Source organism: Colossoma macropomum, unplaced genomic scaffold (assembly GCF_904425465.1).
Source record: "Colossoma macropomum unplaced genomic scaffold, Colossoma_macropomum, whole genome shotgun sequence".
Taxonomy (NCBI): domain Eukaryota; kingdom Metazoa; phylum Chordata; class Actinopteri; order Characiformes; family Serrasalmidae; genus Colossoma; species Colossoma macropomum.
In genome coordinates this window covers 29,439-43,472 of record NW_023495444.1, presented here as the reverse complement: position 1 = coordinate 43,472, position 14,034 = coordinate 29,439, and the positions used below count along the sequence as shown (strand labels likewise).

The 14,034-nt window shown below is 41.1% G+C and overlaps 5 protein-coding genes across 5 annotated transcripts; all 5 read right to left on the bottom strand.

Moving 5' to 3' along the window:
• Positions 1-437: 437 nt before the first annotated feature.
• On the bottom strand, positions 438-899 carry LOC118802085 (histone H2A-like). The gene has a single exon (XM_036562545.1). The coding sequence runs from the start codon at positions 836-838 to the stop codon at positions 452-454; it is 387 nt and encodes a 128-aa protein (XP_036418438.1). The 5' UTR covers positions 839-899; the 3' UTR covers positions 438-451.
• A 579-nt stretch (positions 900-1,478) lies between these two features.
• LOC118802086 (histone H2B) lies at positions 1,479-2,552 on the bottom strand. Its single transcript, XM_036562546.1, has one exon. The coding sequence runs from the start codon at positions 1,980-1,982 to the stop codon at positions 1,608-1,610; it is 375 nt and encodes a 124-aa protein (XP_036418439.1). The 5' UTR covers positions 1,983-2,552; the 3' UTR covers positions 1,479-1,607.
• A 193-nt stretch (positions 2,553-2,745) lies between these two features.
• Positions 2,746-3,127, bottom strand: LOC118802089 (histone H4). The gene has a single exon (XM_036562550.1). The coding sequence runs from the start codon at positions 3,098-3,100 to the stop codon at positions 2,789-2,791; it is 312 nt and encodes a 103-aa protein (XP_036418443.1). The 5' UTR covers positions 3,101-3,127; the 3' UTR covers positions 2,746-2,788.
• A 538-nt stretch (positions 3,128-3,665) lies between these two features.
• On the bottom strand, positions 3,666-4,698 carry LOC118802087 (histone H2B). The gene has a single exon (XM_036562548.1). It carries the CDS (start codon positions 4,531-4,533, stop codon positions 4,159-4,161), a length of 375 nt encoding a protein of 124 aa, XP_036418441.1. The 5' UTR covers positions 4,534-4,698; the 3' UTR covers positions 3,666-4,158.
• Positions 4,699-5,540: 842 nt separating this feature from the next.
• On the bottom strand, positions 5,541-5,996 carry LOC118802090 (histone H4). Its single transcript, XM_036562551.1, has one exon. The coding sequence runs from the start codon at positions 5,874-5,876 to the stop codon at positions 5,565-5,567; it is 312 nt and encodes a 103-aa protein (XP_036418444.1). The 5' UTR covers positions 5,877-5,996; the 3' UTR covers positions 5,541-5,564.
• Positions 5,997-14,034: the final 8,038 nt, after the last annotated feature.

Genomic DNA, 14,034 nt, shown 5'->3' with positions numbered 1-14,034 from the left:
GGGCGTCTTCTGTCGCGCCAATATTTTCAAAACACAAGACACCGCCCCAACGCCGTGGCGGGCTTCTGCATCACAGCCAAATAAGCATGATTTTTTTTCTTCCTTGTAAGTGGTGTGTAACGTTATTCTGATTTTTGCTTCATTCTTTATTACACCGCTGTTATTTCACCTTAACCCGCGCCATTACACAGACGTTCCTGTGTGTTTCTATTCACTTCATGTGTATATGAGTACAATAGGAACTTTCTTTTTTTTCAGTACACAACTGCGGGACATGTGGAAATGCGTTGCCTTTTGTTTCACTCTACTGTACAGACAACAACCGATCGATCAACGGCCGCCTCTCTTTTTTGGTGGTAGGTAGTGGAAAAAAAAACTGCACTCTTGTCGCTGAGGTGGGTGGCTCTTAAAAGAGCCTTTGATTATTTACAAGTCAGTGAACAAAGCCAATTTACTTGGACTTGACCGCCTTCTCGGTCTTCTTGGGCAGTAGGACGGCCTGAATGTTAGGCAGCACACCACCCTGAGCGATGGTAACTCCTCCAAGCAGTTTGTTTAGCTCCTCGTCGTTACGGACAGCCAGCTGCAGGTGACGAGGAATAATACGAGTCTTCTTGTTGTCGCGAGCAGCGTTACCGGCCAACTCGAGAATCTCAGCAGTCAGATACTCCAGCACAGCAGCCAAGTAGACGGGAGCGCCAGCGCCGACGCGCTCGGCATAGTTGCCTTTGCGCAGAAGCCTGTGCACGCGGCCCACAGGGAACTGCAGGCCAGCGCGGGAGGAGCGAGTCTTGGCTTTGGCCCTAGCCTTACCGCCGGTCTTGCCTCGTCCACTCATTCTGCCTTTCAACCGAGTTTACTGAAGTAAGCTGAAACGAAAGGCGCTGGTCGCCCGAACGCCCTTCATATAGGCAAAGCGGCTGCGTTTCTATTGGCTGAAATGCGACGGCCTCCAACAACCAATCCCATTAGCGCCGTCAAACTCTAGGGTCCGCCCGCTGTTCTTCACCAAGCCCCCCCCGCCCGGCGCCGCCCCTTCGTGCCGTCTCCTGTGTATGTGAGTGAGGACGAAGACAAAGAGGGAAAGAAATAACGCTTTCTACCCCATTCCCGCTCCTGTTTTCATCCATCTAAATGCAAAACTCGATTATTATGTGGAGCCCGGGGCTTTCCCATAATTTCACTTCTGATTAGTAATGACTTTCTATGTGCAGTGGCAAGAAAAACCGAACTCCTCCTGTTAACCTTGGATCCAAACTTAAACTTACTAACTACAGCATACCTCTGCAGGATATGTACCATAACCTTTTCAATTATTATCCACTTATTAAACACGCAAGTATCTGTGTGCATGTTCATATTGTGCCCCTTACCCAAACAAAAGAGAAACTACGTGCAAAGAAATTGCGCGGGAAAGTACGCAAGAACCTTATTTAACATTTCCCCCATGCACCCCCCGCCTTCAAACAAATCGCGCTTTCATTCTCATGCACAACACACACAAAAAAAAAAACAATTGAAAAAAAAAAAATTAAAAAAGCCCTTCAAGCGAAACTGTGGGTGGCTCTTAAAAGAGCCGTTGGGTTTGATGAAGTCTTGGTCACTTCTTACTTGGAGCTGGTGTACTTGGTGACGGCCTTGGTGCCCTCGGACACGGCGTGCTTAGCCAGCTCACCGGGAAGAAGCAGGCGCACGGCGGTCTGGATCTCCCTGGAGGTGATGGTGGACCGTTTGTTGTAATGAGCCAAACGGGACGACTCACCGGCGATGCGCTCGAAAATGTCGTTGACGAACGAGTTCATGATGCCCATCGCCTTGGAGGAAATGCCGGTGTCGGGGTGGACCTGCTTCAGCACCTTGTACACGTAAATGGCATAACTCTCCTTCCTGGACTTTCTGCGCTTCTTGCCTCCCTTGCCAGCCGTTTTGGTCACGGCTTTCTTGGAGCCCTTCTTCGGCGCGGACTTCGCAGGCTCAGGCATTGTTTCCTTCTTCCGACAAAAAACTGAAAAATGAAGACGGCTGCTCGGTGCCGGCTTATTTAGACTCCGATATTCAAATAGACAAAGCTCCGCCTTCACAATGCTGTCAAACGATCATTGGACAGCATTCAAAGGCTGCTTTTGCGGACAACTCCCAGCTCTCGCCCAATCCCCCTCCTCTTCCTCTTCCTCTTCCTCTTCCTCCCCCTTCCCGCACCAGCTAAAGACTTTTCCTTTGTTCACCTTCCCGCGCTTTCTTAGCTACCTTGTGTTCTGTACGATAGATGTGTGCCTGTCAGGCTTGTTTTGTGTTGTTTTTTTCCCCTACCACATGTACACACGCGCACGTAAGCTAAACACTCATTAACTCACACAGGTGCATAAAACGATAACACTTGTTGGACCCGTGAAGCTAGTTGAAATATTCTCCCCTCCTCTCTTCTGTTGTTCGAGCGTTAGACTAAGATGACGCTATCCGTCTTTAAAAGGTAACTCTCATAAACTCATGAAAGCGCATTAAAAAAAATGGCCCAATTTTTAACCCTTTTAGGCTCCTTTATAACGCTAGTATAATAAGATTCTCCCAAACTCCCTCTTCATTTGTGCTGGCATCAGACTAACAAAGCTGTCGTTAAAAAATAAAAACAATAGTAATAGTAGTATATCTACATACATAGCACGCAATCACAATAGAAATTTTGATACGATCATTTCCGCTAAAGAGATCATACAAAGCAGCTCTTTTGGTGGGTGTGTGGGGGGCTCTTAAAAGAGCCGTTGGGTTTAGCGTTGTTCGAGTCGAGCGTTTAACCTCCGAAGCCGTACAGAGTGCGTCCCTGACGTTTCAGAGCGTACACCACATCCATGGCGGTAACGGTCTTCCTCTTGGCATGCTCGGTGTAGGTGACCGCGTCCCTGATCACGTTCTCCAGGAACACCTTAAGCACACCGCGGGTCTCCTCGTAGATCAGACCTGAAATACGCTTGACGCCGCCACGGCGAGCCAAGCGGCGGATAGCCGGCTTGGTGATGCCCTGGATGTTATCGCGGAGCACTTTGCGATGACGCTTAGCGCCTCCTTTACCGAGTCCTTTGCCACCTTTCCCTCTTCCAGACATGGCCGCTGTTCCTTCTCGAACTCGACGAAAAAAGAACGAGTGAGAATTCGCAACGCCTAACGCGCTTGTTATGCTCCTCTACAGGACCTAGTTGAAACCAAGTCACGGGAGGCGGAGCCACGCCCAACCGACACTACAGACAAAACAGCAACACGATGGGATCGGAGAAAACAAGGCAAATACTGCCATGAATTAAATAACAATATATAACTATTACTATTGTCATTGTCATCGTTAGTAGTAGCGTTTCACAATCTTCTAAATATCATGCCATTTTGCAACAAAACGTCAAAAATTGTCCCAAGGACAAGAAGAAAAATAACAGAAGAACAAAGAAAAACGAACGAACGAAAGAAAAAACTCATTTTAATTTAAGAAAATATCAAAAGTAAAAAGAAAATAAGTCAAAGCAGGTTCATCTAGGCTGCTCTATATATAAAGCATATGAAATAAGATAATACAAAAACTAATGTGTGTGTATATATATATATATATATATATATATATATATATATATATATATATATATATATATATAATAACGTATAAATAAACGCTGTGGCTCTCATGCACATGTCAGAGACGAAGATAGGGCGCCATCCTGTGGTCAATCCGTGAACTGGCAAGTCCAACAGAATCCTTCTTGTAAATGCTTATCTACTGTATGAAATGATGTGGTTTGATTTTTGTAATTACTATATGTCATTTTACTTCCCATCTTATTGACTGAGCCTCACAAACACAGCATTTCAGGAAATCACTCAGTGACGCAAACACAGAAGAATATATACACACAAATACATAGATATACACGCACACACGTTCCCTACGCCCAGCTTATTTTACCAAAGTGTCCCATTACTGGCACAACAGTAATTATGACCTTAGCAAAAAATTGGGCGGGAAACCTAATATGGCTTCAGAACTTCAGAAAACATTCTTCCCCCATACAAGTAAAATTGTGTTGTCATTCACATGCACAAGAAAAAAACAGCTCTTCAGACGAAACGGTGGGTGGCTCTTAAAAGAGCCGGTGAGCTTGATGAAATCGTCACTTATTACTTGGAGCTGGTGTACTTGGTGACGGCCTTGGTGCCCTCGGACACAGCGTGCTTAGCCAGCTCGCCAGGAAGAAGCAAGCGCACGGCGGTCTGGATCTCCCTGGAGGTGATGGTGGACCGTTTGTTGTAATGAGCCAAACGGGACGACTCGCCGGCGATGCGCTCGAAAATGTCGTTGACGAACGAGTTCATGATGCCCATCGCCTTGGAGGAGATACCGGTGTCGGGGTGGACCTGCTTCAGCACCTTGTACACGTAAATGGCATAACTCTCCTTCCTAGACTTTCTACGCTTCTTGCCTCCCTTGCCAGCCGTCTTGGTCACGGCTTTCTTAGATCCCTTCTTCGGGGCAGACTTCGCAGGCTCAGGCATGGTTCTCCTCTTCGAATAAACCTGAAGAATGAGTAAGAGCGCGCGGCACTGGCTTATTTAGACTCCGATGTTCAAAATCGATCAAGCTCCGCCTACACAATGCTGTCAAACGGTCATTGGACAACAGTCAACGGCTCGCTTGGCGGACAACTCCCAGCTCTCGCCCAGCCCTCCCCCCTTCCCCCTCCCCCCTCCTCTCCTCCCCCTCCTCTCTCTCCCCTCCCTCTCCCCTCCCCCTCCCCCTCCCTCCCCCCTCCCCCTCCCTCTCCCCCTCCCTCCCCTCCTCTCCCCCTCCTCCCTCTCCCCTCTCCCTCCTCCCTCCTCCTCCTCCTCCTCCTCCTCCTCCTACTAGCTGTCCCTTTGTTCTCTTTCCCGCTCATTCTGATCTACTGTGTCCTCTACAACACATTTGCCCACATTTATTCTAAATATAAGCGTTTTGTTGTTGTTCTATTTCATAAAATAGTGTCACATTTTTAAACAGTTTTGAGAGGTTTTAAGTTTTGCCAAAATAGATATCTCCATTTTAATAAGTTTTCATAAATCATATTTTCTATTGTGCAATTTAAATCTCAAACTGTTGTTGGATTGTCCTGATTTTTTACTAAAACATCTTACTTAGAAAACTAAACTTTATTGAAAAATTATTTATCTAAATCAATCCGTGTTTGAGTTAAACAAATCCATGTAACGCATACAAATTTCTTTTAAGAATCTTTTATTTCGAACGGATTTCTCGGGTTCTGCTGGAGAACAGCGCTGGCGTTTGACCGTTTTTTGCTGTAAAAGGTGAACTTGCGATGCCTTTACGATGAACAATAACGGCTTTATTGACTAAATGACTTTAGGTTTCAGAAAACGCTGTTAGACTAACTCACCCCAGTCGAAATATAAAATATTCTACATGACTTTCTACGGTTGATTTGGCATTAAATCACTACTAAACGGATCATAAGGAGCAGCTCTTTTGGTGGATGTGTGGGGGGGCTCTTAAAAGAGCCGTTGGACTTAGTGTTGTTCTAGTCGAGCGTTTAACCTCCGAAGCCGTACAGGGTTCGACCCTGACGCTTCAGAGCGTAAACCACATCCATGGCGGTGACGGTCTTTCTCTTGGCATGCTCGGTGTAGGTGACGGCGTCCCTGATCACGTTCTCCAGGAACACTTTGAGCACACCGCGGGTCTCCTCGTAGATCAGACCTGAAATACGCTTGACACCGCCACGGCGAGCCAAGCGGCGGATAGCTGGCTTGGTGATGCCCTGGATGTTATCGCGCAGCACTTTGCGATGACGCTTAGCGCCTCCTTTACCGAGACCTTTACCGCCCTTTCCTCTTCCAGACATGGTTACTATCTCCTCTTTGAGTTGCAGTTCACAAAATGAATAAGACACTGCATCACCTAACGTGCCTGTTATGCTCCTCTACAGGACCTAGTTGAAACCAAGGGACGGGAGGAGGAGCTACACACAACCGACTCTACAGAGAAAACACACAAAGCAAAAACTGCCATGAAACAAACAATTAGTGTTACTGTTACCACTGACATTATTATTAGTAGTATTTGACGGCCTTATAAATCTCATGTCATTAAAAGACAAAACGTCAATAATTGTCCGACGTACAAAAGAAAAAAAACCGAGAAAAAACAAGACAGAAAGAAAGTCTGTAAGAAAAATATAAGGCCAAAACATATGAACACGAATGTGTGTGTATTATGTATACAGTGTAGTGTTACATATGAAATTTTTTTTTGTTGTTGTTGTTGTAGGAAATAAAGCTCTTGTGCACGTCACTGATGAAGCTTGGGCGCCGTCCTCTGGTCAAACCGTGAACTGGCAAGTCCGAGAAAGACCATTAGACTCCTTGTTGTAAATGCTGAACTACTGTATGAAATGATGTGGTTTAGTTGTTGTAATTACTCTAAAATTATTAAAACGATATTTAAAAGGGTAAAACGATATTTCCACATTTTATGAAAGTATCTTCTATTCTACATGTTCACATTTTGACCACACGGTGGCGACCAAGCGATGACAAACCGCCCTCAGCCCAAAACACCAGAGTTAGTCTTTCTGCACTGTGTTTTCTCTGATCAGCACATTAATAATTGAACTACATATTCGGTGCTGGACATTTTAGCCCTAAAAGTTTGCTCAGGACGCAGTAACAGTGTTGTGGTAGTTGGATCTATAGACCTCCTTCTGCTCCTCTCATACTGTAGACGATTTAGCTGAACTTTTAAACCCATAAATCAACTCAGAAATGCTGATTTTAGGTTATTTCAATCTGAACTGGTTAACTAATACATATGATCACTTGAAGGAAATGTGTGCGAATCTGTCTCTAACGGAACTAATTACAGAATCGACACCACTAAATTTAAATGACCCCACCAAGTCAACACTAATAGATTTAATTTTATCCAACAGACCTGATAAAATTACCTCTACAGGTGTATTTGACCCTGGTTTTAGTGACCACTGCCCTATTGGATACATTAGAAACACAAGCATAATAAAGTCAGGCTCTCAGATGGAGGTTAGAAGAAATTATAAACATTTTTATGACCAAGGCTTCTTAAATGACCTGGTGGTCAGTGACATCCACCACACTTCTGAAATCCCAGATACTGATTTAGACCTCTTTATCAAAACACTCCTGGTGGTGTTAAACAATCATGACCCCCATAAAACATTACAATCAGAGACAGATCAAATCCCTGGTTCAACTCTGAAATATCTTCCTTGATCAATACTAGAAATAAATCATGGACCCTCACTAGAAGAAACAGTGACACAGACTGACGGCTCACTTTCAGACAGCTGAGGAATAAACAAACCTCCTACATCAGAATAGATGAAGCAGAATTTTACCTTCGGATATTCACAAATTCAGCTTCAAACTCCTCCAAATTCTGGAAGACAGTTAATTTGATCACAAACAGATCAATACATGTTCCAGCCCATACTGTAATTAATGATCATCAGATCACTGATCAGAGAGAAATCTGTCTGTGTGAGAAAGTGTGTGTGTGTGTGTGTATGTGTGAGTGTGTGTGTGTGTGTGAGTGAGTTTATGTGTGAGTGTGTGTGTGTGTGTGTGTGTGTGTGAGTGCGTTTGTTACTCATACACTGCAGAAAATCTTCTTTGGTTTTTGGTTCTGAGGATAAAATCTGAACTGCTGCAGCTGTGGAGACACACACACACAACAGACCAACACAGTCAATAGAATAGAATAGAATAGAATAGAATGTAGTGAGATTTCATGCAGATAAAAGATAAAATGATCATATTTAAAGTGGAATGTGTATTTTGTTTCAGTAGAAACTCTAATCTTTTTATTTATAATGGACGTTGGGGACGATCAGTCACTGTTAGCAGGAAGAGTCTTTCTCTCTCTCTCTCTCTCTCTCTCTCTCTCTCTCGCTCTCTCTTTTACACAAAGTCCTAGTTCTCTTTTTTACATGTCCATTTTCCAGCCTCTCTTTATCCTGTAGAACCAAACAGGCTGTTTTTGTTACTGTGCCATTAAGACTGATATATGTAAATGAGCTATGTTCTGCTTGGCTGTCCTGTATTGTGCCTCACTCAAAAAGCAGTTCAAGCTGAACCACTCTTTATAACTTCAGTGTGAGTGGGCGGAGCTAAACCGCTGTGGACCAAACAGGTGGATCTATGTAAATATGCTGTGTCTTTTATGAACCACAAACACAACAAATAAAAAATGAGCTGTTTGTATGTCGTGGTTTCCATATTTGGACTGTATGATCTGGAGAGTGAAAACTAAATTTAGGAACTGTCTTTTGAATGTTGCAGTGTGTTTCTGTAAAAATGGAACCTCAGTATTTAAACACAGAAAATAATATTTAATATTTATTGTGATATTATGCACAGTCACATGCAAAATGACATTTCGTTGATATATATATATATATATATATATATATATATATATATATATATATTTTAAGTGAAACTATGTGAAAACATTCTCTACAGAGACACAACTAATAATAATAATAAAATAATACATAAAATCTAGTCTGTGCAAAAGTTATGGCATATTTTTTATATAGTTTTATCTTTTATGTTTTTCCAATATGTTTAACTCAGCAACTGCTTAGAAATGTGCAGTAAAATTTGCAGAGGGTGTGTTTACTTACTCTCAATTTGAAAATCATCAAAACATGTAATTTGACTGGGGGAGTTCAAACTTCTGTATACTAATGTACACCAATCAGGCATAACATTAACATTAATAACACCTCAGTGTCACTGCTGGACTGAGAATAGTCCACCAACCAAAAATATCCAGCCAACAGCGTCCTGTGGGCAGCGTCCTGTGGCCTCTGATGAAGGACTAGAGGATGACCAACACAAACTCTGCAGCAGCAGATGAGCTATCGTCTCTGACTTTTATATCTACAAGGTGGACTGACAAGGTAGGAGTGTCTAATAGAGTGGACAGTGAGTGGACACAGTGTTTAAAAACTCCAGCAGCACTGCTGTGTCTGATCCACTCATACCAGCACAACACACACTAACACACCACCACCATGTCAGTGTTACTGAAGTGCTGAGAATGATCCACCACCCAAATAGTACTTGCTATATGAGGGTCCATGGGGGTTCTGACCACTGAAGAACAGGGTAAAAGGGGGCTAACAAAGTACACAGAGAAACAGATGGACTACAGTCTGTAACTGTAGAACTGCAAAGTGCACCTATATAGTAAGTGGAGCTGATAAAATGGACAATGAGTGTAGAAACAAGGAGGTGGTCATAATGTTACGCCTGATCAGTGTATATTATACACTATTTAATATTACATTATACACTATTTCTTGTATGTAATATAACTATGTGTACATTTTAATTAATATTTTATGATTTATTCAGATTCGTTACTATTACATTATATCCAGAAGAGACACAGAGAGACTGGAAACTCTACAGAGAGAACAAACACAGTGGAGAAAGATAAAGGAGTACAAGAGAAATGAAGGCGCTCCAATCAAATGAAATGCAGTTAGCATCTGCCAGAAGTGCAAATAGTAGCAACAGTGCAAACCGGACAGTGCAAATGTGCAATTACAGGCATAAATATGACATATCTATGAAATATATAACTATTTGAACAATATATACAATTACAAATATATACATGAATATTCACACATACAACTATAAATACAATACATAATAATCTGGTAACAGCAGAACATCAGATTTTTGGCAATAATCCATTCAACTCATTCACAAACACTTCAGTATCTGATAATGAGAAAAATCCACATCTACACGAGTCAATAATCAGATTTCTTACTAAATACACAATGTGCACCTCTTCCGTCACTTAGCAACTCACCAATAAACTCAACAAAGGGCAGCGTGTGATGCAAAATGTATTTAAAAAACTTATTGATGCAGTTTTGCTTTTATCATGGAGTCTCTTCACTTTTACTTTTTTATTTGCCAGTTTTTATGACTCCAAATTGCACATAATACAGTCATTTGTGGCCTCGTAAGTGTTTAATGCTGACTGTTTCCCAGGCAGCTCGTCTCTAACAGCTTATACTGCAGAAAAATGAAGTAAATTACATAAACAGTTTATACGAACTAATAATGATTACTGAGCTAAAATCCTGATCTCTTTATCATATTTCTTGAAATCTGATCTAAGAAACGTTTGCTTGCTGTTTACATGACCATATGAATAATCAGATAACTGCCAAAATTCAGTAATGACAATATTACTGGTGGGCATGTAAACACACTCACTGTTATCTAGAAAAACAGATGAACAAAATTGTCTGGCTCTGCAGAATTCTGTCCATTTTTATAGATATTGGTGTCAGAAATCAGACAGGCAGGTCTGTTAGAAATTAAATATAAACTTGGTGTGGTTTGAGGAAAGTGTATGATGATTAAGATACACAGTTTGAACAATGCTAATTCGTGGGTATAAGCTTCCATTACTTGTTAGCTACATTAGCCTTGCAGCTCTAGTGCAAAGAGAAGCTTCAGACACCAAACATGTCTCGGCTGATCAGCTACATTTGGGATAAGGAGGAGAAATTTTGAGAATTTGATCCAAAAGTGTCCAACACTGAGCTGCTCACTGTCTGACTGAGGACTGAAATATCAAATCTCTGCTCAGTTCTCACCTTAAGAGTCTTCACTGCCTGTTTCAGCTCCTGCAGCTTCTTCTGTTTCTCCTGGATTCTCTGCTGGAATTTACTCTGCATCTCCTTTAGCTGATTCTATGAACAGATATATTTAATTTATGATTTATGATCTACAAAAAAAGATTTGTTTTAATAGCAGCTACAACAGTAAAATCCACTCTTGTTCTACAGAGCTTTCACACTGTCATGTGAGCACTATAAGGCTGAATGGGTGTTGGCTGGTTACATGATCACTGACTGGTCTGACCTGTTTACTGAACACTTCCTACAACATCTACAACATATTTAATACATTCTTTCAAAATCTTTTGAACGCAAGAACTGAAACAGTTTAATAATTCAACTGATTAATGAGTCACTACATTATAAATATAATTATCATGATTTGATCCCTAAATATTTCTAGTTCTCACCTGTTTCTTGGTTCTTTCTGCTGCAACTGAGACTGTATCGTGACCTTTGTGTTCATCAACCATACACAAATAGCAGATGCAGCTTTGGTCAGTACGACAGTAGATCTCGATTAGTTTGTCGTGCTGACAGCAGATCTTCTCCTGTAGCTGTGAGGAGGCTTTGACCAGCTTGTGCTCTTTCAAACCAGGAACTTCATACTGAGGTTTAAGATGACTTTCAGAAAAGGAGGTCAGACACCTCAGACAGGACTTGATGGCTCTGAGTTTTCTCCCAGTGCAGAAATCACACTCCACATCTCCAGGTCCAGCGTAACGGGGAGCAGGACAAGCAGCTCGGAGTTCTGTCTTCTTCAGTTTCTCCACCACTTCAGCCAGCATGTTGTTTCTGCTTAAAACAGCTGAGAAATGAAAACACCACCAACCCAAACCTTCTGCTGTGCTCTCCACTGACCTGAATCAGAAAACAAAGTGATGCTGGAGCTGAACATCACGCATTAGTTCAAGTGTTATCAATTACAGAGCAATTTGTACACAAGTCAAATTATTATTAATGAACTATATATATATAAATATAAACTGCTATATTCATTTTGCCTTCAAATTTAATGGGAGAGCAACACTGAGGAAAGCAGTGAGGCAGGTGGAGGTGGAGATGTTAGCGCTGGGTCAGAAAGGTCCTGCGGTGCTGGTGTAGATAGACAATCAGAACATTTTACAGCTATTATAAAGTAATTGTTTATCTACTAAATTCACCTGTATGGTAAGTGTACCTGATTAACTGGTAACTCAGTGTACACTACCTTTGAAATCTGCTGACACCTTGAAAAAATGATCACAGAAGACCAAATAGATATTAGTAATTTTACAGCAACATGATGACCAAGTGAATCATCTGCACTACAGTTAAGAGTGTCTTTGTTACAAAGAGGCATGACGCTAAAAAATGTCAGATTAAAAGCAACAGCTGTTTTTGTTTTTTGAACATGTAGACCTGCTGCTGTGACTCACTGTACAGCCTTGATCTTGAAAATAAGGTTTAATATCTCAGCTTTCCTGTTTGGTGAGACGGAATCACCTAAAAAAGAGTTTAACACGTTTATAAATTTAATAAGAGAAATATAAGAACTACAAAAACAACTTTATACTGATGTTCGATGCTGAAATGAGAAATTATTTTCTTGTTGGCCTGATATATTTTTGTATTTCATTATTTATTATTTATCACAAAATATAGTAAATAATTAGGAACTATAGTTTTACTGTTTTGTTCTACATTTTTAAATTATAATTGTTTCAATGATTTCTATTAATCTGTGTTTGATGTTAAACATTTTAACCAATAGACTCCTGTGGCGTGTTTCTGGATCAGGTTGGTTCTGAGAGAGAATTAAGGGCTGATAATGTGTGAAGATGAAGTGTATAATCCAAAAAAAACTTTTGACTTTTGATATATTATTTTTTTAAGTCAGTTTCTGCTGATGACAAACACACACACACACACACACACACACATTTAAGGGCCTGTATTTAGACAATGGACAAAGATATCAGTGTTATCTTTTCTTCAGGAGACAGAGTGTGTGTTTGTGCACGGTGAGTTTAAAGTTGGACACAGGACTAAATTTGCACATTTTCTGGTTTTGGGGAGCTACAAATATTACTGAATTACACAAGTTTTGCAGTGAAATATTTTTATACCACCATCCATTTCACAACCAGAGATTTTGAAGTTGCATAAAAACATGATTGTGCTTTGTTCTACCTCTGCGGGGGAATCTCAGAAACTAAGGCCTTTTTTGGGAATTTGTTCCTCAAACACAAAGTATAAAATAACACTCATATCATTATAACTATTACTATTACCATTGTCAATATTAGTAGTAGCATTTCACAGCCTTTTAAATCAAGACATTTAAAATGAAAAATATATATATATTTATTTAATAATAACAAGTAAAAATTGGTTTATCTAGGCTGCACCAAATGTAAAGCAACACACTGTTATGGAGTAAGAATTCTCTAAGAATAATACCCAAACGTATGCATGTGTGTGTGCTATATACAGTACATTAATTTGTTGAAGCTTGCGCGCCATCCTGTGGTCAAACCGTGAACTGGCAAGTCCTAGAAAGACCATTAGACTCCTTGTTAGAAATGCTGAACTACTGTATGAAATGATGTGATTTGGTTGTTGCTATTTCCCATTTTATTTCCCACTTTATTTACGGAGCCTCACAAACACATTAATTCAAAAAGTCACTCAGAAACACAATATTTCTGCATTATAAGAAAGTATGTCTTATTCTACTTCTAGCAGGTTCACATTCTGACCACACGGTGGTATCCAAGCTCCATCGATGACAAATCGCCCTCAGCCCAAAACACCAGAGTTGGTCTTTCTGCACTGTGTTTTCTCTGATCAGCACATTAATAATTGAACTACATATTCGGTGCTGCTATTATACACTTAATCACAAAGAGCTTTTTTTTAGTAGTGTTCGGCAAAAACTGAGCGGAGTGTCAGTGTGTCACATGCTCATACTACTCGCCTGTACTACACATTTCATTCTTCAGCTACTAATTTCCTTGATCAGGTACTAACGTGTTTATTCTCATTGTTGTCTTTTTCCTTACTATAAGGGGGAGACTCGAAACCTCTCTTTGAACTACGGACTCTGCTCAAACACAACGAATCTCAGCAGCGCCGCACGACTCCGCAGGGAGATGCTCGCTTTTAAAAAGTTCACGCGAGGATTTTTAATATGACTTCACAGCATATAACAGAACTCGGGGGTTGCTAGAACACTCGCCCTTTTGGACTGAAAGAGTTGGGTGGCTCTTAAAAGAGCCTTTTGGGGGGTCTTTAAAGAACTCGTAAGCGATCCGTCCGATTTAGGCGC

Coding starts and splice junctions, on each gene's coding strand:
- LOC118802085 (XM_036562545.1), bottom strand. CDS start 838: ATGAGTGGACGAGGCAAGACCGGCGGTAAGGCTAGGGCCAAAGCCAAG.
- LOC118802090 (XM_036562551.1), bottom strand. CDS start 5,876: ATGTCTGGAAGAGGAAAGGGCGGTAAAGGTCTCGGTAAAGGAGGCGCT.
- LOC118802086 (XM_036562546.1), bottom strand. CDS start 1,982: ATGCCTGAGCCTGCGAAGTCCGCGCCGAAGAAGGGCTCCAAGAAAGCC.
- LOC118802087 (XM_036562548.1), bottom strand. CDS start 4,533: ATGCCTGAGCCTGCGAAGTCTGCCCCGAAGAAGGGATCTAAGAAAGCC.
- LOC118802089 (XM_036562550.1), bottom strand. CDS start 3,100: ATGTCTGGAAGAGGGAAAGGTGGCAAAGGACTCGGTAAAGGAGGCGCT.